Source organism: Lacerta agilis, chromosome 15, assembly GCF_009819535.1.
Source record: "Lacerta agilis isolate rLacAgi1 chromosome 15, rLacAgi1.pri, whole genome shotgun sequence".
Classification (NCBI taxonomy): domain Eukaryota; kingdom Metazoa; phylum Chordata; class Lepidosauria; order Squamata; family Lacertidae; genus Lacerta; species Lacerta agilis.
In genome coordinates, this window is record NC_046326.1 from 21,044,603 (window position 1) to 21,067,091 (window position 22,489).

General features: G+C 41.2%; 1 protein-coding gene across 3 annotated transcripts in view; it reads left to right on the forward strand.

Moving 5' to 3' along the window:
- The window catches only part of ARHGEF12 (Rho guanine nucleotide exchange factor 12), an 82,208-nt gene that overhangs the window by 54,806 nt on the left and 4,913 nt on the right, over positions 1 to 22,489 (forward strand). For 2 of the 3 annotated variants that reach the window (XM_033171707.1, XM_033171710.1), the window contains 24 exons: positions 480 to 590; positions 848 to 946; positions 1,666 to 1,708; positions 1,994 to 2,099; positions 3,206 to 3,343; positions 3,621 to 3,653; positions 4,991 to 5,102; positions 5,506 to 5,608; positions 5,749 to 5,958; positions 6,223 to 6,355; positions 6,637 to 6,672; positions 7,256 to 7,410; positions 8,029 to 8,175; positions 8,658 to 8,743; positions 9,709 to 9,834; positions 10,731 to 10,845; positions 11,772 to 11,872; positions 12,100 to 12,177; positions 13,885 to 13,960; positions 14,314 to 14,481; positions 15,552 to 15,639; positions 20,408 to 20,497; positions 20,679 to 20,755; positions 21,789 to 22,019. In XM_033171707.1, coding sequence (XP_033027598.1) covers positions 480 to 590; positions 848 to 946; positions 1,666 to 1,708; positions 1,994 to 2,099; positions 3,206 to 3,343; positions 3,621 to 3,653; positions 4,991 to 5,102; positions 5,506 to 5,608; positions 5,749 to 5,958; positions 6,223 to 6,355; positions 6,637 to 6,672; positions 7,256 to 7,410; positions 8,029 to 8,175; positions 8,658 to 8,743; positions 9,709 to 9,834; positions 10,731 to 10,845; positions 11,772 to 11,872; positions 12,100 to 12,177; positions 13,885 to 13,960; positions 14,314 to 14,481; positions 15,552 to 15,639; positions 20,408 to 20,497; positions 20,679 to 20,755; positions 21,789 to 22,019 — 2,662 coding nt within the window. The remainder of the gene's footprint in view (positions 1 to 479; positions 591 to 847; positions 947 to 1,665; positions 1,709 to 1,993; positions 2,100 to 3,205; positions 3,344 to 3,620; positions 3,654 to 4,990; positions 5,103 to 5,505; positions 5,609 to 5,748; positions 5,959 to 6,222; positions 6,356 to 6,636; positions 6,673 to 7,255; positions 7,411 to 8,028; positions 8,176 to 8,657; positions 8,744 to 9,708; positions 9,835 to 10,730; positions 10,846 to 11,771; positions 11,873 to 12,099; positions 12,178 to 13,884; positions 13,961 to 14,313; positions 14,482 to 15,551; positions 15,640 to 20,407; positions 20,498 to 20,678; positions 20,756 to 21,788; positions 22,020 to 22,489) is intronic. The other variant, XM_033171709.1, reaches the window with a different exon arrangement.

Below are 22,489 nucleotides of genomic sequence, written 5' to 3' on the forward strand. Positions count from 1 at the left end.
TTCTCTTCTTATTGTAAAAGGCTGGTTGTGGTGTGATTGCTTCCCTATGGTTAAGTGACAGGTTTGTTCATGCATGCAGGATTTTGTTTTGGTGGTGGTAGGAGCCCCTCTTGGGAAAATTCTATTAAACTTGTTACAGGATTCATTGATAGGTTGACCTTAGCTGTTGATATTTATTGATTTCAATTGTTTTATGTATAATGTGAACCACATTAATATTTGTAATCATATGAATGAAAAGTAGCATTTACATTAAAATAAATAAATAAGCCCATCTCTTCCAAAGTATTTTGACTGACTGGAGATTTATAAGGAGGTTAAATGTGTGTGTTTAAAAACTGTGTTAAAATGCAGGGTGGTGTGAAAGGAAAAGGAAGCAAGCTTATGTCAAGTTTTTCTGAATCAACAAAATGAGGGGGGGGGAGGAGACAGATGTCTTGGAGATGCTGGTTCTGATATTGTCTCATCTGTATGGACAGATCAATGGGCAGTGCAGCTGTTTCCAGAATATAGAGCTGTTGAAATCTCGCCCTGCTCACCTGTCTGTCTTCCTGCATCATGTCGTCTCCCAGTTTGACCCTGCTTCATTGGTAAGATGCCATTCTAGATGTAGTTTCATGTTGTGGATCTAATGGATTTTGAATTTCTATTTAACCTATTTCCATGCAGTCATAGCGTTTTGGGTTCAGGAAGAAAAACCCTTATTTATTTTCAGATTTTAAATTTAGTTCAGAAATGAAGTTAATGCTCAAAGCAACTCAGCTGCTGGTGTTGGTCTTGTGTTTCTCAAAGGAAATTGTAACTCCTTTAGAATATCCTTTTAAAAAATCATTTTCTTTCCTCATAGCTTTGCTATCTTTTTGCGGACCTGTACAAACAAACAAACTCCAAAGAGACTCGGCGTGTCTTTAGTGAGTTTAACCAGTTCTTCTTGGATCGAGCTGCAGTAAGTTCCAAAGCATGCATACCATTATTCCTGTGTGTATTACTAATTGCAACTAATTTTGCTTTACTAATCTTTGATTTGATGGTCTCAGGGAGCAAGTTTTAACTTTAAATCATCATAATTGCTCTGTAACCAAATGTTCACATTCAGGCACAGTAGGCAGAGTCTCTTACATTTCCAAGGCAGATTAATATTTAGTTGTGGTTCTTAGAGCAATTAATTAAATTTTAGATGTGGATCTTTGCTCAGCTTACATATCACATTAAACCAAAGTTTAAAACACACTATGGCTTAATGTGAACAAGTTTCCGTGGTGCTCCCCCTCTTCTCCTGCAGTTGTCATGCCACAGATAAAATATGTCAGAATCTGGCTTGTTGTTTATTTGGAAAATGCAGACCTTGGTTTGTTTGGTCTGCAGCCCAGCAGCAGCAGAAGGGAAGACACATTACAATAACTGCTTATTCACATTAAACCATAGTTTAATGTGAATTTAAAACTATGGTTTAATGTGACATGTGAACCAGTTCATAACAGTCTTGATCAAGGGACCCAACACAGTAAAAGGTTGTGTGCCTCATGCTGTCTTTGTGTGTGTGTGTGTGTGTGTGTGTGTGTGTGTGCACACCCTGAGATGATGTGCAGACGGCGGACATCTCTGAGGATGTGAAGGTGCCTAGACTGAGTGATTGATTTCAGTTGTACCTTTTTATTGTTGCAGAATCTGAAAGTCCCAGTCCCAGAGGAAATTTCTGCAGATCTAGGTAAGATTATTTTACATCTTGCATCGAGAATGCTTTCTGATAAGTACCTATACTGAAGGGGTTTTGTGTCCTTACAAGACTCTCTGTGATATCACAGAGCTGGATTTGGGAGACAGAAAGAAATTGCATTGGAGTTTATGTAATGCAGACCTGCTGTGGGCTGCTAAATCCTTTGGTAACTGGGCAGGAAGATAATCCATGCTGCAGGACCCAAGAAAAAAAATATCACAGAGAAGTCTTTCATTCTGAGTGAAACAGATTGACATTTCTTCCTTTTACCTGCAGAAAAGAGAAGGCTAGACTTGATTCCTGAAGAATTGCACCGCCACTATATTCAAACTATGCAAGATAAAGTTTTTCCTGAAGTCCAGAGGCACCTTGAAGATTTTAGGTATATGCTGATTAGGTGTGACTTTCTGCTGTCTTCAAAGAGTAATTCTGCATCTTCTTTCTGACCTTCTGGCTTGGTCCCAGTATGGGATGACTGGAGCATAGGCCAAAGCAGTGGAGCCTTTTAGAGCAGTGTTTTTCAACCTTTTTTGGGCAAAGGCACACTTGTTTCATGAACAAAAATCACGAGGCACACCACCATTAGAAAATGTTAATTTTTTTTAACTCTGTGCCTATATTGACTATATATAAAGTAATTCTCTTGAATTTTTCAATTTTCCCCACGGCACACCAGGCAACATCTTGCGGCACACTAGTGTGCCGCGGAACAGTGGTTGAAAAACACTGTTTTAGAGTGTGTTTGGCTTCTGCCCTTTCACAGCAGCAGAAGTAGCAGTAGGAAGGGTTGTGGCCTCAGCCTTTCCTGTTTAGCTCTTTTCAGCTGCCCTGCCAAGCAACTGACCTCCATAGAGGTCACTGTAAAATAATAATAATAATAATAATAATAATAATAATAATAATAATAATAATAATTTTATTTAAAAAAACTTTTTTCCCTTCTTCAAAATTCAAAACTTATTTTGCCTAGATAAATTCTCTGCATGGGGAACTTCTTGTAGTCTCCAGAGTCCAGAAAACTCATTTCTGTGACATTAAAGAAAGATAGGCAGTTGCTGTTGCTGTTTCATGAGCAGGTCTTATAGCCTGGTATTAATATTCTGTGCATGCCTGACAGGGAAACCAACTGGCTGGCACAGGCATAGCAAGTGACTTCACACTGACCCAGCAGTTCCTGTGCTCAGCAAAGATTGTTTACACCAGTACTGCATTCTGCTTTCACTGTGTGTAAAAATCAGTGCTTCATGTTAAGGTTGCTGCACTGCAAGCTTACAACTTTGAAGTACTTGTTAGCTTCACCTTCTGCAGTGTGAAGTACAGTCTATTGGAAGCAAATTGCTCAAGGGTCCAAGCTTGAAAGTGGCATGACTGGCTATGATGCCCTGAGGGCATGTGTTAGCTGCCCTGAGTGATGAATGTACATTTCTTCAGTTCTGCTTCCCACTCCACAGTAATTTTATTCAGGCTGCTGTTCCCCTATGTATTCAGACAGAAACGCAGCATGGGGCTGACCATGGCAGAAGGCGAGCTAGCCAAGCTGGATGCAGAACGTTTTCGTGACCGGAGCACACTGGAGAAGGAGAGAGCATGTGCAGAGCAGATCATTACCAAAATTGAAGAAGTGCTGTAAGTGTGCGTGTGTTGGATGTGGTATCTCTGGCTGCCATAAGCAGAGAAGGTAATTTGATGGTGATGTCTGTCACAGCTGCATTTTGTTGTAATAAGGCTCATCTCTAGTCCCAACCAGGACTCACTTTTTTAAAGGACCTACAGAACCTCAAGAAGAATTCCATTCTGTAAAAGTATGGTCTGATAGGTAATTCAGAATTTGTCAGGCAGAATTAGAGAGAACAGGGTGATGATGCAACTGCTAATTGGCTTCTTCTGCCACTTTCCTTTGCAGGATGACATCTCAACCCATTGAAGAAGAGAAGAGGTAAGCAAATAGTTTCGTAGCTGTTGTTTTTAGTAGTGTCTTTTCCACAATCCTGCTCAGTGTTGTCTGTGTCGTGACTAGGTAGAGAGAGCCCTCTGCTGGCTGTCTGGGCATATTTAACTTCTAAGTTCTAACCAGTACAGTACACAGTAAACTCAGTACTCTGTCTTTCTGTAGCATGAAAAGCTCCCGCTGCCCCAAGTTTCTTTTTACTTTCTGGCAGCATTCAGTAAATTTGCAAATCAGGTATATTTTGCTTTCAATAACTTCTAGTTCACTTTCTACATGATTATGGAAACTTCTCCATGTCTCAGCAGTAGAGTATATGTTTTGCCTGCAAAAGGTCCTAGGTTCAGTTCCCAGCATTTTCAGGTAGGGCTTGGAATATCCCCTCTCTGCAACCCCAGTGAGCTGACATCATTGTGGGCAATACTAATCTAGCTGGACCAATAGTCTTACCCAGTGTATGCCAGCTTCCTGTGTTCTTTCAATTTCCAGCTGCGTAAAAAGGTTTTAGTACCATATTGGCCCGAATATAAGCTGCACTTGCGTATAAGCCGCACCCTTAAAATTCAAGGCTTATTTGTGGATGCGGCCACCAAGCCGGTGCCGACGCTTGCCGCCCCGCTCCCCAAGCTGGTGCTGGCCGCCCCCGTTCAGGGCGGTAGTGCTGGGAGGCAGTGAGCAAAGCGCCGGCACTGGCTTGGGGAGCTGGGGGCCCACCTCCCAGCTGGTTGATGGTGCACGCGCATCCTAGCTGCTTGGCTGTGGGGTGGGGGACTGGCATGCCTGCCTCCCAGCTGGTTGGTGTGGTGGTGCGTGCGCTCCCTAGCTGGTTGGCCTGTGCATGCTCCGCACCACCACCAACCAGTTGGGAGGTGGGTGCACCGTTCCCCCCCATGCCAAGCATCTAGGGAACGCGCACCGCTAACCAGCTGGGAGGTGGGCACTGCTCCGCCCACCCCCACTGCCAAGCGCATGCTCCCCAGCCGCTTTCAGCAGCATATGGTAAAAAGTCGCGAATATAAGTCATATTTTAACTTTTCAGGGTCTGGAATTGGAAAAAAAAAGTGTGGCTTATATTCAGGCCAATATGATAGTAGTCGTCAGGCTTATTATTTCTTTAGATGCAGATAAGATATGCTGGCCATTAATAAGGGTATCAATGTGTGGTGCAGAAGCAGTACAAACTTATGCCCCAATGCCAGACAAGTCCTTAAGTGGAGAGAAAAGAATTTGCTATTCTCTCATTTCCCCATTGCTTAATTCAAGCAAACTGATACTACTTTTTATGTGGCTTAAATATATTTTATATTTCTGTTTGACCTTACCTACAGCTCAAGCATACAATATGTTGTTCTCACCTACATGAAACATCTTGGTGTGAGAGTCAAAGAGCCCCGGGGGCTAGATCAGAAGCGACGGATTGGGTTCCTGCCAAAAATAAAGGTAATAGTGGCACATTTTTGGTTAGAATTTCTATCCAGCTAAGTTTGGCAGGCAGACAAACTAATGAAAAGCAATAGTTGACCTTAATAGAACCTTGGTCTTAACACTTACTAAATACTTCTGCTATCTCCTAGAGCATACTTCATTAGAAGCTGCTTGCACTTCTTGATGGGCAATATAGGATCTAATTGAGAACACAGAAATCCTCTTTAGCCTGCAAAGGCATTTTGCCTCACTGGAAATCAGTTGCACAGTTGAAAATAATTCTCATCTAACAAGGATGTTGCAAGACCATTCACCTGTGTCCATGGTTCTGAACAGCTAATGAAAATCTCTTTTTAATTGGGTGCATGTGGGAAGGCTGCCTCAGTGAATGCTCTCTTTGACTTCCTTTCAACAACAGCAGAGTATAAAAAAAGAGAAGGAAGGCGATGAAAAGAAGAGGAGAGTCTTCCCCAATATCCTGGGACCCCCAAGGAGGCCAAGCCGCCATGACAGCTATGCAAGTATGTAAGATGAAGAAATATATTCTTTTTCTAGCATCCTGACTGGATTGTCCCAAAACTGAACATTGCTAGTGTGCAGTGGATTATTTGGGTGAAAACGCAATCTCTCTGCAGCTGCTGATTGCCTCTTGTCTATCCAGTAGGCAGAGCCATGGAAATGCAAAAGCAGCGCCATCCAAAGCACTTATCCACACCTTCCTCCGTCAGTCCAGAGCCACAAGACTCAGTCAAGATGCGCCAGAGTGGGTCCAGCGATGGCACAGATGCAGCCTACCCACCTGCTAACCTCATGTCTCCACAAGCTGCTGGAACTTTTCTTTCCCAGGAAGGCAGCAAGGATAGCGAAACAGGTGAAAAGAAAATAAGATTAAAAACTATGTGTTTTCTGTGCTCTTCCCAAATTTAAGAAAACAAATGTTAAACTGCCACCAGAATTTCACCAACATGTAGGCTGCAGTCCTTTTTGGGTTGCTGCCGGTCCCTAACTGCTGAAGACTCAGTTACTTCTTGCTTGGTGACGGCGGTGCAGAGAAATTAGGTGGAGACTCTGAAGTAATTTTTGAAATGGATGTGATTGATCAAAGTTTGAGAGAGAAAACCCTTCTTTTTTTTAGGGTCAAAGCAAGTTGGAGAAACTCCATCGTCTAGTGACTCTGTGGATGGTACGCCTCGTACACCTAATACTGTCTTTGATTTCCCATCTCCACCACTTGACCATTTGCAGGAAGAGGAAGGAGAGTTTGACAGGCAAGTCTTAGCTTTGAGGATAAGTCATCATTGCCCAGCCTTTGTTCTGGGTGTGGGTGAGAGGAAAATGGGACACCAATCTACTTAGAAACCTAGAAAGGCAATGGTGTTCTAAATTTCTAACCTTTTGCCTCACTCTACATGTAGCATAACACACTCCTAGATGGTATGGAGCCTTTATGCGCAACCTAGAACTTTTGTTTTAGATCATACTATAACATTTGTGACTGATTGCCTTGCTGCATCATTCGGTGTTTGATAAATAATTATTTCCCTTCTAGGTTAGCAGAATCAGGAACACCAAAATCTTTCCGCAAGTGAGTACAAATGTGAAAGCAGATTTTGTCAGTGACACCTGAATTAGGCATAGTTTGCTAGAATAAACATCTGCTTGTGCTGCCTTCTGCTTAGGAAGGGCTTCAGGTATTTAGAGGTGTTTTTAATATTCTGTTGGGAGCTGCCCAGAGTGGCTGGGAAAACCCAGCCAGATGGGTGGGGTATAAATATATTGTTTTTATTTTATTTTATTATTCAGATGCAAATACATTAATATAAAGTTCTGTTTGGATATCTAGACACAATGAGGGCTGCTTGATATAAGGTGTCAATAAAAAAATGCTGCTTGAAAACTTGCAGTTTTTAATACCGGAATGTTTTCAGGAGAGACATTTCCACCCCTTTGCATTGATCTACAATGTTACTTTAGTTAAATCACTTAGTTTCTGGCTGCAGCTTTTATCTGCAGAGGGCATCTACACATTCCATTTCTCTAACCACAAGACAGGCTTTTTGATCAAGTCTCTGGGGTGTGTTATTATTAGCTTGCATTTCTTATTCTTTCCATCCCACAAAGTCCGTTCCTAAATTTAAAATATTTCACTGAAATTTCCCTTCTCACAGGATGGACAGTGTGGGTGCTGTGGATAATCAGAGTGAAGATGAGCTCTTTGATTTTGACATGGAGACAGACCCACCCAACTGGCAGCAGCTTGTGAGCCGTGAGGTGCTGCTTGGCCTGAAACCCTCTGAGATTAAACGGCAGGAAGTGATTAATGGTAAGCTTTTATTTTGCACTGATCAGATTTACTTTAGATTGTCCAACCCTCCACATGCCAATACCACCTCTGTCTTCATTCAGATTGCTCTGAGTAGGAATTGTTCTTTTTCACAAACTTCAGCTTTAGAAATCCAGGTACAGATATGTTGAAGGATGGATGTGGGCTATCCTGGTTCAGCTTCTAAGGTCAGGATCTAGCCGAGATAGATGGAAAGGTGGTGGAACAGCTCAAAGGGCAGCCTGAAGGCTTTTCAGATTTCTACAAAAGGCAGACTAATATTTTTGAAAGGCATGATCTGAACATAAATCCAGTGCTTTCTGGAATATTTCTTAATCTCAATGCATGCACATCTATAGTCTTTTTGTCCAGAAGGACCAAATGTGATCATTAACACATCTCCTTTCTTGCATATTCAGTTTTATTTCTTGGGAGCCCTCAAAAACAAGCAGGGTTTCACCACAGATTTAACCTGCTGACTATGCAAGATAATCTGTTCCCTGAAATTGCTTAAATCTGATTCTCCAGCTCCTGATTTTAAACTGTTTAATTCCCATCCTTTTCAGTTTTTCCATGCAAAGGCCATTTCACCTCTCTTGTCTCTTTATTTATTTCTAGAGTTATTTTACACTGAGCGTGCTCATGTCCGAACACTGAAGGTTCTTGATCAGGTCTTCTATCAGCGTGTGTCCCGTGAAGGGATCTTACCTCAATCTGACTTGCGGAAAATATTTTCAAATGTGGAAGATATCCTCCAGCTCCATGGTGAGTGAGGAGGGCATCTGAATGCTTTCAACCCTGCTTTAAAACAGTAGTGGCAATATGCTCAGCCTCCTAGTGTGGCTGTGTTGAAGTAAAAGCAACCCTGAGGTAACAGACGACTGTGTGCAACTTACCCAACAGGGAGACTTTATAGAACAGTAATTGAATATGCAATATTTACAAAATACTTTTCTTGGGTTTCCAATTTTCTATAATATCTGAAGCCTTTTTTTCCCCTAATACAAAGCTCCATACGTTTCTGGTGTGCATATGGCTTTCTGACACAAGCAAGAACTTTTGACTCACCTCACGTTGAAGGGGCAGCACAGTGAGGGTTAACTCTGAACTGGTTGGCCAATGTTTGCCTAAACATGGAAGCTCTTTATTGCTCTCAAGCACATCAGGTGTCATTGGATTGGAGCAATTGCATCAGTAGTTTGAAATTGGTTGGTAATTTCTCTCTCTTCTTTTTCTTGGTTATTTAGCTGGATTGAATGAGCAGATGAAAGCAGTGAGGAAAAGGAACGAAACGTCAGTTATTGATCAAATTGGAGAGGACTTGTTAACTTGGGTAAACTGAATTCTGTTTGCTTCCCCCCCCCCTTTCCTTCTGAAAACTGAAATGTTTTGAGAAACCAAAGATTGAAGTAGCAAATAGAGCCACAGGTCAACCTTGGCAATTTGTCTAGTCTGAGAACCTATTATCAGGAATTCTTCATTTCTGAAAGAATAGCATTGATCTGGGGGAGTTGTGCAAGATGAAGGGAGTTCAGCATGGTGTACGTGTTTCATTTCTCTTACAGTGTATCCATCTATCTGAGCACTTCTTTTATTCAATTAACAATAAATGAATGAGCCATTTAGCTTAAAGGTGACCTACAAAACAGGGGAGGACTTATTTATCTCTCTAAAAATTGTCTGTGAAGTTCAGATAGCATAAAAATTGGATGTGATAGAAACATTGGAAATGAACCACTGTAGAAACGGTCAAGTTATAAATTCCTTCATCAGTTTTGTGGATTAACCCTCCCCCCTTTTATTCCAAGAAGAATCAAGATCTCATTTGGCTTATTAAAACTATTGTCAGACTACATTCCTAGACAAGACTTTTATAATAGAAATCCTAGGTAGGCATGTACTAGTAATGGCATTCAGCAAGCTATAGTTACCCTAACCCCACCATGATACCACCCCAAAATAAGTGGCACCCATATCTACTTGGCATTAATTTACTTTCTATTTCACCATTTATTAAGTTTTACATGGACCATTCTTTACAAGAATCCAAAACTTAAACCATAACATGAATTCCTTCTTCCATTTTTTTATTTGAAAAGACGGACCAATGGTGAGAACTGGGAATAGGGGCTATAGGAGGCTGTTCTTCTGAGGTACTACCCAGCCCTATTTTGGATACATTTTTGACAACATCTCCTTTGTTAACAGAATAACAGTGCATGGTAGTCTTTATGTCACTATATCACCTTTCTTGCTTTGTGCTTTGCTACATTTGGTTCCCTTGGTTTCTTGTCTCAGTTCAGTGGAGCAGGGGAGGAGAAAATGAAACAAGCCACTGGCACTTTCTGTAGCAACCAGCCCTTTGCTCTGGAGGTGATCAAGTCACGGCAGAAAAAGGACTCTCGCTTCCAGACTTTTGTCCAGGTAATCTTGATTGGTATAAATCTAGTTTAAAGCTGCTAAAGAACCGTACACATTGCAGATTAGGATAAACCAATGTGGATTGTTGTTGTTGTTGTGGTTTTTTTTTTGCTACCATCTTTGGTAGAAGAATCTTAATCCTAAATGCTGCGTGGAATACGTCAATCTCTGATTTCAGACCAAATTGGAGTTGGTCTATACAGTACAGTGAACTAGAATATATCAAAGACTTTCCTTTGGTGATCTCAGCAAGTCAAAGGATGTGCTACCCAGCTTGCACTGCTCCAGGCAAGCACATGCAATGGCAGGACCCCTTTTGATGGACTTGAAGACTATCCACACATCTAGACTGCGGGCACTGAAGTTTTCAGTTCCCAAAGTAGGACTTCCCAAGAAGCTCTTAGAAGTGTGAAATGTTAGTTATCTTAAACTAGAGTAAGTGCAGCACTCCTTGTTGAGCAATGAGGGGAGATGTGGTGGGGTTTATGCCTTCCATTACTGAAGAAGAGCCTTTTCACATTGGTTGGAATTTCTAGCAGTTTGGAAGCAGTGGGAGTTCTGAAAAATGTGTAGTGCATTTTCTCCATGGCTCTAAAGACTAAGACGGCTCCTCTTTAAGTCGGTGACTGAGATTGATTGCTGATGATATCAGGTCCATATGAAGTAATGAGGGAAGGAAGCCACCGCCAGTTTTTGTGATGAGCCTTCCCTCTACATAATTGCCCAGTACAACAGGGCTGTGTTGTCTGTCTGATAAATCTTAGCGTTCCTTGACTTGTATTTAATTGCCAAAAATGTGAGCCAGCAAGACATTTATATGATGAATAGACAGTACACATTCAGGTAATTATGACCTTAATAAAAATGACAAATGCTGTTATTATGCTGTTTAAATTTAGGATGCTGAGAGCAATCCGCTCTGTCGCCGACTGCAGCTGAAAGATATAATTCCCACTGAGATGCAGAGGCTGACCAAATATCCCCTTCTGCTGGATAACATTGCAAAGTACTCAGGTACCATATAGCTCTTTCATGTAGTGAGTGGTTGGGACTTCAGCAGTTGCAAAAGAACAAGTTGGGTTTCAAAAGGAACCTGACTTCCATGACTCACTCTATTCAATACTGTCAGTCCCTGCCCCTAACTTATTGCCACGTTTCCTCTTTCAGGTGTCAAATGTCTTTCTCTGAATTTGGGAGTTAAACTACTTTCCCTTGGTCAATAAAAATGTAATGCAAAAATTATTAAATTCTGCTGAAATAATTGTAAAGCATCCCTGTGAGCTTACTAGGGATGGAAGAACTATGAGTGCTTTGTTTTGTCATTGCTGCTGCTGCCTTTCTATATTCTCAGTTACTGTAGCATGCATGCAACAGAACCTTGCTAAATTTTGGTTAAAGGTGTATCTGTGTAATACTATGAAATACTTTTATGGGGGCTCATCAACCTGGAAAGGTAGCCCAACTTAGGAGAAGGAAAACTGATCCTAAACCTCTGCTGCCTTGCAGCTATACTCATTCATGAAAGAGGCTTCAGAAGTTATGGTTTGACTTCACCCCCAGAGATGTACTCCTTTTCTCTTGAAACAGACGGATGCCAACAACAGATGATGTATGTTGTTCACAGCTTGTCCTAATAGCAGGGTTGAGATTCTAGAGAGTGAGCTATACAGTATACAGCTGTCATTTGACGCCAACAATGCACATGACGTGTGCTAATGATATGTTAGGAAACACAACAGTTACTTTTTGTCACACTTCTATATCTTTTAAGTTGTAACATGAGAAGGAGGCATAGTAATCAGAGAATATTATATACACACACAGCATAATGCTCTTTTTTGTATTGCTAATTGAGTCAAATAGAATGTGACAATTTCTACATGTACATTTGTGGGCTATTCTCTGGAGACAACTGTCTTGATCACTGTTTCAATTTTTAGAACAACCTGGGGAGAAAGAGAAAGTGAAGAAAGCAGCAGATCACTGTCGGCAGATCCTCAATTATGTGAACCAAGCTGTCAAAGAAGCAGAAAATAAGCAGGTGAGAGAAAGGGGAAGGTCCATGGGTCTGGGTCTGGAGAAGCTAAGAGGGAGGGGCTGCTACCGTGGTGTGTAACATCCGTAGCAAAAGGATGGAGACAACATATGTGCAACTGTCCTCCTAAAGGGATCCCAAATTGATATCAAGCTCTTCACAGTGCTGTTGCCTGGACGCAGCCAGTTAGTCACTGCAAATGTAATTGGCTTAATTTTCTCTTTCATGTATAGCATTTGGAAGACTACCAGCGCCGTCTTGATTTGTCCTGCTTGAAGCAGTTGGAGGGCCCTATGCTGGATGAATTCAGGGTGAGTGGAAACATTGTGAGACAAGCCCTGTCAATTTCATCAGCTTTTAATATATTGTTCTTAGATCCTTTTGCCACCAGCTCCACATCCAATGTCGCCACATACAATATTTGTAGCCTATAGAATGTACTGGTGGTGGTGCTTGCATCCTGCATGAAGCTGCATATTCCCTGCAGTTATTACTTACTATTGTTTTTCTCCTGTAAAGTCTTTAGACTTTCAGCTTCTTGCTGCTCCTCATTTTGTAAGCTCTATTAGATTTCCTTATTTTATTTTATTTATTGTTAAATTTCTATCCCACCTTTCTTTCCAAAGGAGCATAGAGTTTTCGAGTTAGCTGACAATAGTTGGTTTTTGACATTTATTACCTGCCCATTATGGAATCTCTTAGTGAAGAGTAGGGAAGGGGATAATTTAATATCAGTCAGTGCTACAAGGCCCACCAGTAGTTTGCAACTTAAAACAGAGATCTGTTAGGTTTTGCTTTGCATTGTATTGTATTGACAAAAATAAAGGCATGAAGTTTCATCTGATCAAGTGCCTTTTTCTAACCCATAAAAGACCAGCAGCACTTTAATGAATTAAGTAACTTTTAAGCCAGTCAGCTGACTTGCACTGTGGGATATACATGTGCAGGCATGCACATGCACCAAGCCTGCCTTTATAAAAATTCCTATAACTACTCTCCAGGAATATGTTTCTTTAATTGTGCATTTCTAAGAATCTTGGAATTACTTTAGGTTCATGCATGTCATGAAATTCAGTCGATTATCATTCAGTGGCTTGTAATACCACGAAGTTTAAAATTCTACCAGAAAAGTACTACAAACTGTAAACTGCGATATAAAGAATTCAAGGTGATCATGAAATGTTAAGTTTGTGATGGCAGTGCTTGAAAGGTCAGAAAGGAAGGGCTCATAAAAATTCTATTTTACATGCATAACGTCTCAGTATTGGAAACCTTGAGGTGCGTGACAGGCATTGAGAACATACATGACCTTGCAAGTACCTATATATTTGTAACCCCTGTTGGTTCATTTTTGTGCTTTTGATTTATAATCTGTCATATTCATACGACCAAGGGTGGGTTATGGAAGTTCGGTGAATCAGCAGTTTAATTTTCAGATTTGTGATATGAGAAAAGATGATAGGGCCCCCAAATAGATGGTTCTACTGACGGTCCTTTGTTGGTCATGAAAATGACTAGAGCAGAGCCTTGGGTTCATGTCCTTCTCTCCCCTCTTTGGGAATAAAGGGGGAAGATTAGAAACTTACACTTCTAGTGTAAGGAAGGAAATGTGCAAGCCCAGTGGTTGCAACTGCTTCTGTAACTGAAAGTCATGGTTTGTCATTTTTGGTGAATGGAGCCTTTGTACAGACTACAGGAAACCTTTCCACTCCAGTCGTTATACTAAAATTTGATAGGTAGGCACAGGAATTCTAAATGTTAACTATCTGATACCAAAATATTCAAGTCTTCCTGCATCTGGCAAAGTGAACTCTAGCTCATGAAGGCTCTTGTTACAATTTATTTGAATAGTCCTTGAGTTGCATGGGGCTATACTTAAGGTGAAATTGGCCCCTAATTAGGTACTGCTTTCCGTTTTCACACTATTAAAGTTCAACTGCCAATTTCTACTATGGTGTCCAGTCAGTATTGGTGAACCTCCTGTGAATGCTGCTTTTTGTTCTGTATTATGTTGACAGAATTTGGATTTAACCAAGAAGAAGATGATCCATGAAGGGCCTCTGACCTGGAAGGTGAATCGGGACAAGACAATTGGTAATCCTGTAAATTATGTTGACTGCCTTTTTGTGAGATTTTTAAGCAGAAGGGGAAAATTAGGAGGTGCATCTGCACAAGTTAGATACTAACAATAATGTATATAGGTTTCTTGAAGCTGATTAAGCTATTTCTGGGCATTTTGAAATGGGCTGGAGGATCATTAAGATTATGCAAGGACACAGCAGTGATATGCAAGATGATTCAATCCACTCTGTAGTTCCGAGGTGAATTATTTGCATGCCTTGCAGAGAGAGCACGCTGCTGATTATTGTCTCTGCGTGGAATGCCTTCTGTGTGCCACAGAGAGTGATCAGTAACCCATTCCTGACTGCCCTTATAAACCACTGCAGATCTCTACACGCTGTTGTTGGAGGATATTCTAGTGCTTTTACAGAAGCAAGATGATAGACTGGTGCTGAGATGTCACAGCAAGATCCTGGCTTCCGCTGCAGAGTGCAAGCATATATTCAGCCCTGTCATCAAACTGAATACGGTGCTGGTTCGCCAGGTGGCCACAGGTTAGTGCAGCTCTGAGGGCCAGATGGTGGCAGAAGAAAGATGATTTCAGGAAGATGTTTTTGTCTAACAGAGCCATTGCTCAGGTGGAAAAAATGAGTCCACACTGAACTGGAGCTGCAAATCTGATTACAGTCTGCTTTTATACATCCTTGTAACTGGATCAAGCCTGAACGACACAGGGAAATTGTATGAGAATTCCTCCCCCTCTGTGTTCCCCACAATCAATGCCTTGAAGCAAGGTTGTGTCTGTTGGGAAGAGCCTAATGTTATCTCATTCTGCTTTTGAAACTTTGCCAAAGTATGCCTGCCTAAGCTTGGAACACCTTTGCTGTTAGCTGCATCTACAGTGTTGTATCATTTACGTAGCTCCGACATTTACTTCCCAAAGCACTGCTTTAGTTTTCTGTCCTCACTGTAATGATGTGAATAGGTCACTGGCATTCCCATTTTATTATTTTCCAAGGCCATATAATGAGTCCATGGTAAATATCAGACTTGAAGCTCATTCTTCCAGTTGCAAGCCCAACTTACTGTCCAGTTTATCATACTTTCTAGAAACATGACTCCCCTGGGTCCTAGATTCACTTGTTAATTGCATTAATTTAGGGTGCATGACTGCAACTTATATGCAACTTATTATTGTTCATCAGTTGGTTTAGAGTGTGTCTGCTTTGTTCATACCAGGAGGAACAGTCTCTGTTCAAATGGAATGACTGGCCGAAAGTATGGCCAGCCAACACTTACGGTCTTACTGTTTTTGTTGGAAATTACATAGTTGGATTAAACACCAGTGTGCACTCAGTGTATAACCATCCTGCAGATTTGAACAGAGCAGACACTCCAGTAATATTTCTTGTTGGGTAATTCAAGAAGTCAATATGGGGAGCAGTAACCTTGTTCTACCATCAATTTTTGAGCACTAGAAATGAAATCCCATCCTGTATTCATGCAGTTCTTTGTGAGATTTCTCCTCCCCAGCCCTAGCTACAGTACATGCCTCCTGATTTCTAGGTAAAACAAAACAAGACAAGATGCTATCAGATTTAACGTGTTCTGTATTTCCCCTCAGATAACAAAGCCTTCTTTGTCATCTCCATGTCAGAGAATGGAGCCCAGATATATGAATTGGTGGCACAGACGGTTTCTGAAAAGACTGTGTAAGTGGGCTTGGCAGTCATCGCCAATGCAGTGTGCTTATCATTTTCAAAGGAGGGAGATACATCTTGTGTTCCAGATCTATGAAGCAACTTCCCACTCAAAGTAGTATAGTTGCTTTTAGAATTCCTGATTTCCCCCTCTTTACAGCCTCTGGGTTAATGCTCTAAACTCCTCCTCTCCAGCTAGGAAGAATGGGGCATATTCAACTGGTCTGCTGCATTGGAGCCTACATAGCTTACCCATCTGTAGAGCTGGCCTTGGTTGTAAGCTTAAGTCAGCAACACCTCCAAACGTAGATGGTTGAAGACCTTGTAGCTGGTAGCATTTAGTAATGATTCAAATAGAGAGATGTGATGCTAGCTTTCAGTGAGATATAATGTTGGACAACCTGTTTCTTTTTTCCTAAAAGAAATGAGCTAATATAAATGCCATCTTCTTCCTTTGTGGTCTTCTAGGATTTCTGTCTCAATTGACTCAAAAGCAGGGTATACTCTTTGAGCTAGAAGTCTTGATGAAACTGCCCAATTTGCTGTTTCTGCTGCATTTTATGCCCTGCAGTAAATTATGCAAGGTTAACAGGAACAGCTTTTTTCTGGGCAAAAGTAGTCTAGGCTGCTTATAGAAATTTTGAACTCTTGGCATGTCCCCACCTTTTCTTTAAAACTGCTACAGCTAAGAGAGACTCTTAGCAAATTTGTCAGCTTCAGGGAGTTGGCAGTGATCCAAACCTCTTGCTGTTTGTTTTAATAGTCCTCAAGTCTTGCATAGCAGAAAATTGTCATTTCCTCCTTCTGCATGGTGTTTTAATTAAGAGTTTGTTTAGAAGGTCATGGATTCCAGAAGTGGCTATGCCATACTGATTTAAATACATACATACATACACACACACCCACACCCACCCACACACCCATACTGTCTTTAAGACATGGGGAATTTGAGGGCATCTCATTCATTTTGCTCCTCATCTTTGGTAATTCCCTAGTCGTTGTTTGCTTTCAGTGAATTATACACTCTCTCCTTATTTTACTGTAATCTTCCCAGAAGAATCCATTATATTACAGTACAATTTTCCAAGCGCATATTTATATACATTTTAAAAGCCTAACTCTGTTATTATCAAATATATTTCCTGAAGCAAATTTAAGTAACTGAAATCACCACCATGTATTGAATGCTATGTCAATTACATTCCATCCGCCTGACAGTACCATACAAAGCAGCCTATAATGTGGTTGGGGTGGGTGAGTGGGAGGTTGCTGCCAGCTTCTCTAATTGAATACTTTCTCATACTTTCTGTTACTGAACTCACCTCTGTGTAGCATGAGAGATGATAGCTTAGCTATTATTTACAAGGCTCCTTTCTCCTGACTCAAATCCTGTTTTCACAGAGGACTGCTCTTTCAGCCACTAATTAACACCTTTGAAGCAAATCCCAAGGGTAGAGGGGGAACTAACATTGCAGAACAGTTATGTCAACAAGCCACAGCTTTGCTTTCAGAGTTTTCTTTCCCATGTTACTTGTTTTATTATTATTTCTTTTATTTTTATCCTGGCCTTCCTCCTGGACAAGCCCAGGGCAGCAGAAGCAGCAATGGCAAAACATTACAAAAAAAACAAAACAAAAACCCCTTCTACTAAACACAATTTAACCAGTGATCTCAGGGGTACCAAGAACAGTGTATTTCAGCTGTCAAGGAAATAGACACATATCACAAGGGTGGGCATTCCACAAGTGGGGAAGTGCTGCTAAAAAGTTCCTCTCAGCGGTCACTGGCAACAAAGCCTCACATGCCGATCATTTGGTCCAAGATGATGGTTAGTAATTTCCCAAATATTTTAGGTATTTTGCAGTGTTTGAAGCTCCCATTGTTCTAGGTATGTTTTGTGACAGGGAATTCCATTAATGCAAGTAGTTTCTGTGCTCTGGGTGCAGTACTGCGCCTAAGATTTCAGATTAAAACTGCCACTGCTGGAAGAAAAGGAAGACCTTTTTCAGCCTCCTGACTTCCAGCCACTCTCTGAAGACTGGAGAAGGGACCCTCATAAGAATATTAGGGGGGCGGGCAGGGAAAGTATGGCTTTGTTTTTTTGCAGTCTTCAAATGAGGACTAGACCATGTAAAAAATGAACATAACATTTTAGCTGCAGTTCATTCATTTTCAGCTTTGTATTCTTGTTATAAAAAAGCGTGCCTAGACACTCTGTTGCAGCACCCATAACCTACCGGTAAGTTTAAGGTGCTATTTAGCTCCTAGCTTTCATATCTCAGTTTCTAACATTGGTACTTTGGTCCCCAGCCATTTAGGGATTTATATGGATTGGATTGGATTTGAATATGCTAGGAATATCACATTGAATTTGGCCCAGTAGCTCACTTGCAGCCAGTGCAGAGCTTTCAGAACCGGTGACACATGGTCCATCAACCTACCCAGCCTAGTAGCTGCATTCTAAACTTGCTGCTCCCATTGGACTGTCTTCAAGGGCAGCCGAACGCACATCTGTTTACTGTAGTCCAAGTAGGAGGGCACCAGAGAATGGACAACGGAGGGCAGGTTATCCAGATCTAGGGAAAGCTGCAGCTGGCAAATCAGTCTTAGCTCTCCTAGCCACACTTGAGTGACACTTGAGTAACAAATGACAAGTTGGAATCCAGGGGTACTGCCAGGCTATGGAGCTGTTCCTTCAGGGGGAGTGCATCTTCTCTCAGGACAGGTTGTACACCTAATTCCCGGACACAGGAACCATCCACCTACGTCACATCCATCTTACCCGAATTCAGCCTCAGTTTATAATCCTCCATCCAGCCATTCACTGCCTTCAGTCCAACACCTGCACAGCCTCTCCTGATTCAGATGGGATGGAGAGATAGAGCTGTGTGTCATGAGCATACCAATCGCATTGTGCTTGAAATCCCCAGATGACAACTTTCAGTGGTTTCATATAGATGCTAAATAGCATAGGAGATAGAATGGACCCATGTGCATTCCCACAGCCCAAAAGCCATGAGGACAAGCAACAACCTTCTAGTACCTCTTTCTCGTAGTGACCCTGCATTTAGGAGTGGTAGAACCACTATAATGAAATACCTCCAACTCCTGCTGCCTCCCTGAGTCACTCCAGAAGAATACAATGAGCAGTGGCATCAAAAGTTGTTGAGCTGCCAAGGAGACCAGCAGGGTTGCACTCCCCCATCTCTCCTGATAGAGGTCCTACAGGTTATTCCCGAGATTTACATTATTCATTCAAGAGGCCCAAATGGGCCTTTTGTGTTGCATGTCTTGGGATGTGCTTTGAATTTCTTTCCCTAATTGATAATGTTTCTTCCCACTCAATAGTTAATCCTGAATGGCATATTTAGCAGTTGCTCTTGCACACTAGACATACTTGGTGACTGTAACAGAGGACTTAGATTTTAGAAGGTGCACTCTGCATTATCTTCCTGTGCACACTGCAAATGTTCTGAAAAGGTGTGAGGAGCATTAATTATAAATTTGAAAAGTTTGCTGCAGAAAGAGAAATCTTCAAGTCTGTCTTTTCTACAGGCAATGTGTAATTAAAATGACTTCTTCTGTGTACCTAAAGATCTCAGCAGCCTGACAAGTTTTGTCTGTGTGGAATCTCAAATGGGCTATTAAGCTCTAAGTGCAGGAGTTAGAGGCGTATGTTTGGGGATAGTTTCTGCGGTGATTCTCTGTATATTTAATAGGTTGCAATGTTTTCTGGTGTTTAGCATAAACTCTTTATTCATCAGCTGCCAAATAATGTGACTAGTTTTCCTCCGTAAAATGTTACATTGCTAGAAGTAGTCTGCATTTTCCAAGCAGACTGCACATTGTGGAGCTTCTCTGTAGCCGGCATGGAAGCAGTAGTTGCTTGCTTCTTAGCAGATTATTTTTTTAAATAAATAAATAAAAATGTAAATGGGATGCTGAAGGTGGGACAGAACAACTTATTTCTCCTTTGCCAGGGGTTGTCTTTCCTGATTTCTCTTAACCTCTTTCTTTCTTTCTTTCTTTCTTTCTTTCTTTCTTTCTTTCTTTCTTTCTCTTCCTCCCATTGCTGCATTTGTACATTTCTTAGAGCTTTGGTGTTTAGTTTCTGGATGTCCACTGATAGATGTGGCAGGATCAGTTAGTTTTTATCCATTTTTTGTCATTGCGCGTACCTTAAACATTTAGGGAAACCAGAATAGTTACATGCCGTGCTTTGTCACCAATTTCCCCCTTTTCAGTGCTCTGCTGCTGGGATTTCTCACATCAGCTTCCCTCCCTGCTCTGGGTCCCTTCAGCCCTCATCCAGTAGCCACTTTTTTTTTCTTTTTGATGACTGAGTGCATGTACAGCAAAGCAGCATGTGCTCTGGCAATAAAGACTTTCTTTTTGTGGGTTTGTGTGATTGTGACAGAGTCCCTGTGCAATCTTACTGTAGTTACTCGACCATCACAGAGACAAGGCTTCTTGTTTCTAAGCAGTTTTTTCCTCTCCCCATACTGAACAGTCATGTATTGCTTCTATTCACACCAACCCCAAGAGAAGGGGAAAAAATGTATGCAAGGAACTGGCAAAGGTAAATTTAGGCAGACAGGGGCAAACTGAAATGATAGCTTGGAAGAGTTGTGAGCAGCACTGAAACCTCTTGTCCCTGTGTATTAGAAAGAGGAGAGGAAGAAGTGCATGAAGAATCATTTAGCAGTTTTGCTAAAACTCGGCACACTTCTTTTTCTTGGGCATCATGTTTTACACTAGTTCTTTTTTTACTTATCTACAGGTGGCAGGACCTCATAGCACGGATGGCAGGAACAGTGAAAGTTGGAAGAGGTAGAAGCGTAATTCCATTTCCGCCGTCTGGCCCATGCGAGTAAGTTGTGTGTTTGCTTGTGTACATACACACAGGCACACACACCCTGGTTTTAGTATTGCTTTTCAAACTCCATACATTATAACTGGGCAGGTTCTAAAAGAAAGAAAGAAAGAAAGAAGTTGTGGGTGGTGATACCACTTTTTATGTGGTTGATTTGTTTTCTCTCTTTGGTTTGCAGGGAAGATCATGAGGAGGAAGACCAGCAGAAATTGAAGGAAGAGCAAGCTACTCCTGATAGCAGCATGCAGAGTCCAGGTAAAAGTTGCATGCTTGGTACTGGGTCCCACCACAGTGGCATGAGTTACCTTTATACTGTTAATGTTTCTGGGAAATCCAAGGTTTTATTTATTGTGAATTGTGTTTCAAGTGTTAGATGCACACATGGCACAAAGGTCACTTTTGAGCCACGGTCCATTTATTCCTTCCCAGGGGCGTAGCAAGGTAAATTGGTACCCGGGGGCAAAAAAAATTGTCCCCCCCCCGAGGCATGGATGGTCAGGTGGTACCCAGTGCGGAAAATTCTTGTCAACACCCCCATTGATCTCGCGCCCCCCCCCCGCAAAAATGGTTTTATGTTATTTCATATTTTCTTACAAAGGAATAATAACAAGTAATAATAATAAAAAACATTTATTTATATCCCACCCTCCCTGGCCGAAGTCGGGCTCAGAGTGGCTAACATCAGATACATAACATTGGTATAAAATCAAACAATAATTAAATTACCTCCTAAAAACATCTCAAAATCAAATTAAAGTCTAATTAGATGGCTTTCCACAGGGTTAGGGTTGGGAACAGTAAGTGTTCTCTGAACTGAAATTTCAGCCTTCATGACATAGGAAAACAGCCAAGTGAACAGCTATTTTGGTGGAGGAGGGTCATATGCGTGAAAGTTCATATATAGCTATATAATCCCTAGTATAGTAAGATAAGACCTTCGGAGCAGGCATTTTTTTTAAAAAAAATTGTTCCTTGATAATTTGTCACCCCCTCCATTATGGAACCCAGGGCGGACCGCCCCCCTCGCCCCCTTGCTACGCCCCTGTTCCTTCCAGTTTTGTGTTTCTTAATAGCCAAATGTACTGTATACGTTTATACTTTATTGTCTTCTTTCCCCATCCCCAGAACTAAAAGCATGCATACATTTAGCATATTTAATAGCAGTTTTTGTATTTTGGTAATAGCCTTCCTAAACCTATAGGCTAAGAGTGATAGAAATTTAATTAAATGAGGTACCGTATTTAAAGCAGTTTTGAATTTGCATTTAATTTGGTGGTTTGTTTGTTAGATAAAGATATGGGACTGGAGTCTCCTCTGATGGCAAAGGTTCAGTCTCCTTCAGCAGCAATGTCTGAGAAGCTGGAAGAGGAGGAGCTCCTGGAGGCAGACAGGCAGTTTGGAAAAAAACCAGCAGCAGAGTTGCTGATCAAAGAGTCCTCTGAGCACTACAGCCACACAAGTCCAGAGCACTTGTTCCAAAGTTCAGAAGAACGATGGGCATTGGATGCACTAAGAAATTGTAAGTAGCTGAGGATGTGTGGGGCCCAAGAGTAAGTGAATGGTGGATTTGATGGTACTCAACTGCTGTCCATTGCCTCTTGAGCTAAATGAGCATCACCTACCCCTTTTTAGTAGAAACATCATGCGAGAGAGAGCCAAATATGACAGAAAAGAGCTAGGTGCTGGCTGGTTGTGTGTTTTTGTAAAATACCTTTTAAAACAAAATGGTTCTTTGGTACCATCATTAGGCTGGTGAATTGGTGGTGCTAATTATAATATTACATTACATTACATTACATTACATTACATTACATTACATTACATTACATTACATTACATTATATTATATTATATTATATTATATTATATTATATTATATTATATTATATTATATTATTACAGTTTGTCTTACAGCATGTCTAAAAACATAATGTAAACATCAAGTGTTAAAAACCTCCTGATACTGAGCTGCCTTCAGATCTCTTCTAA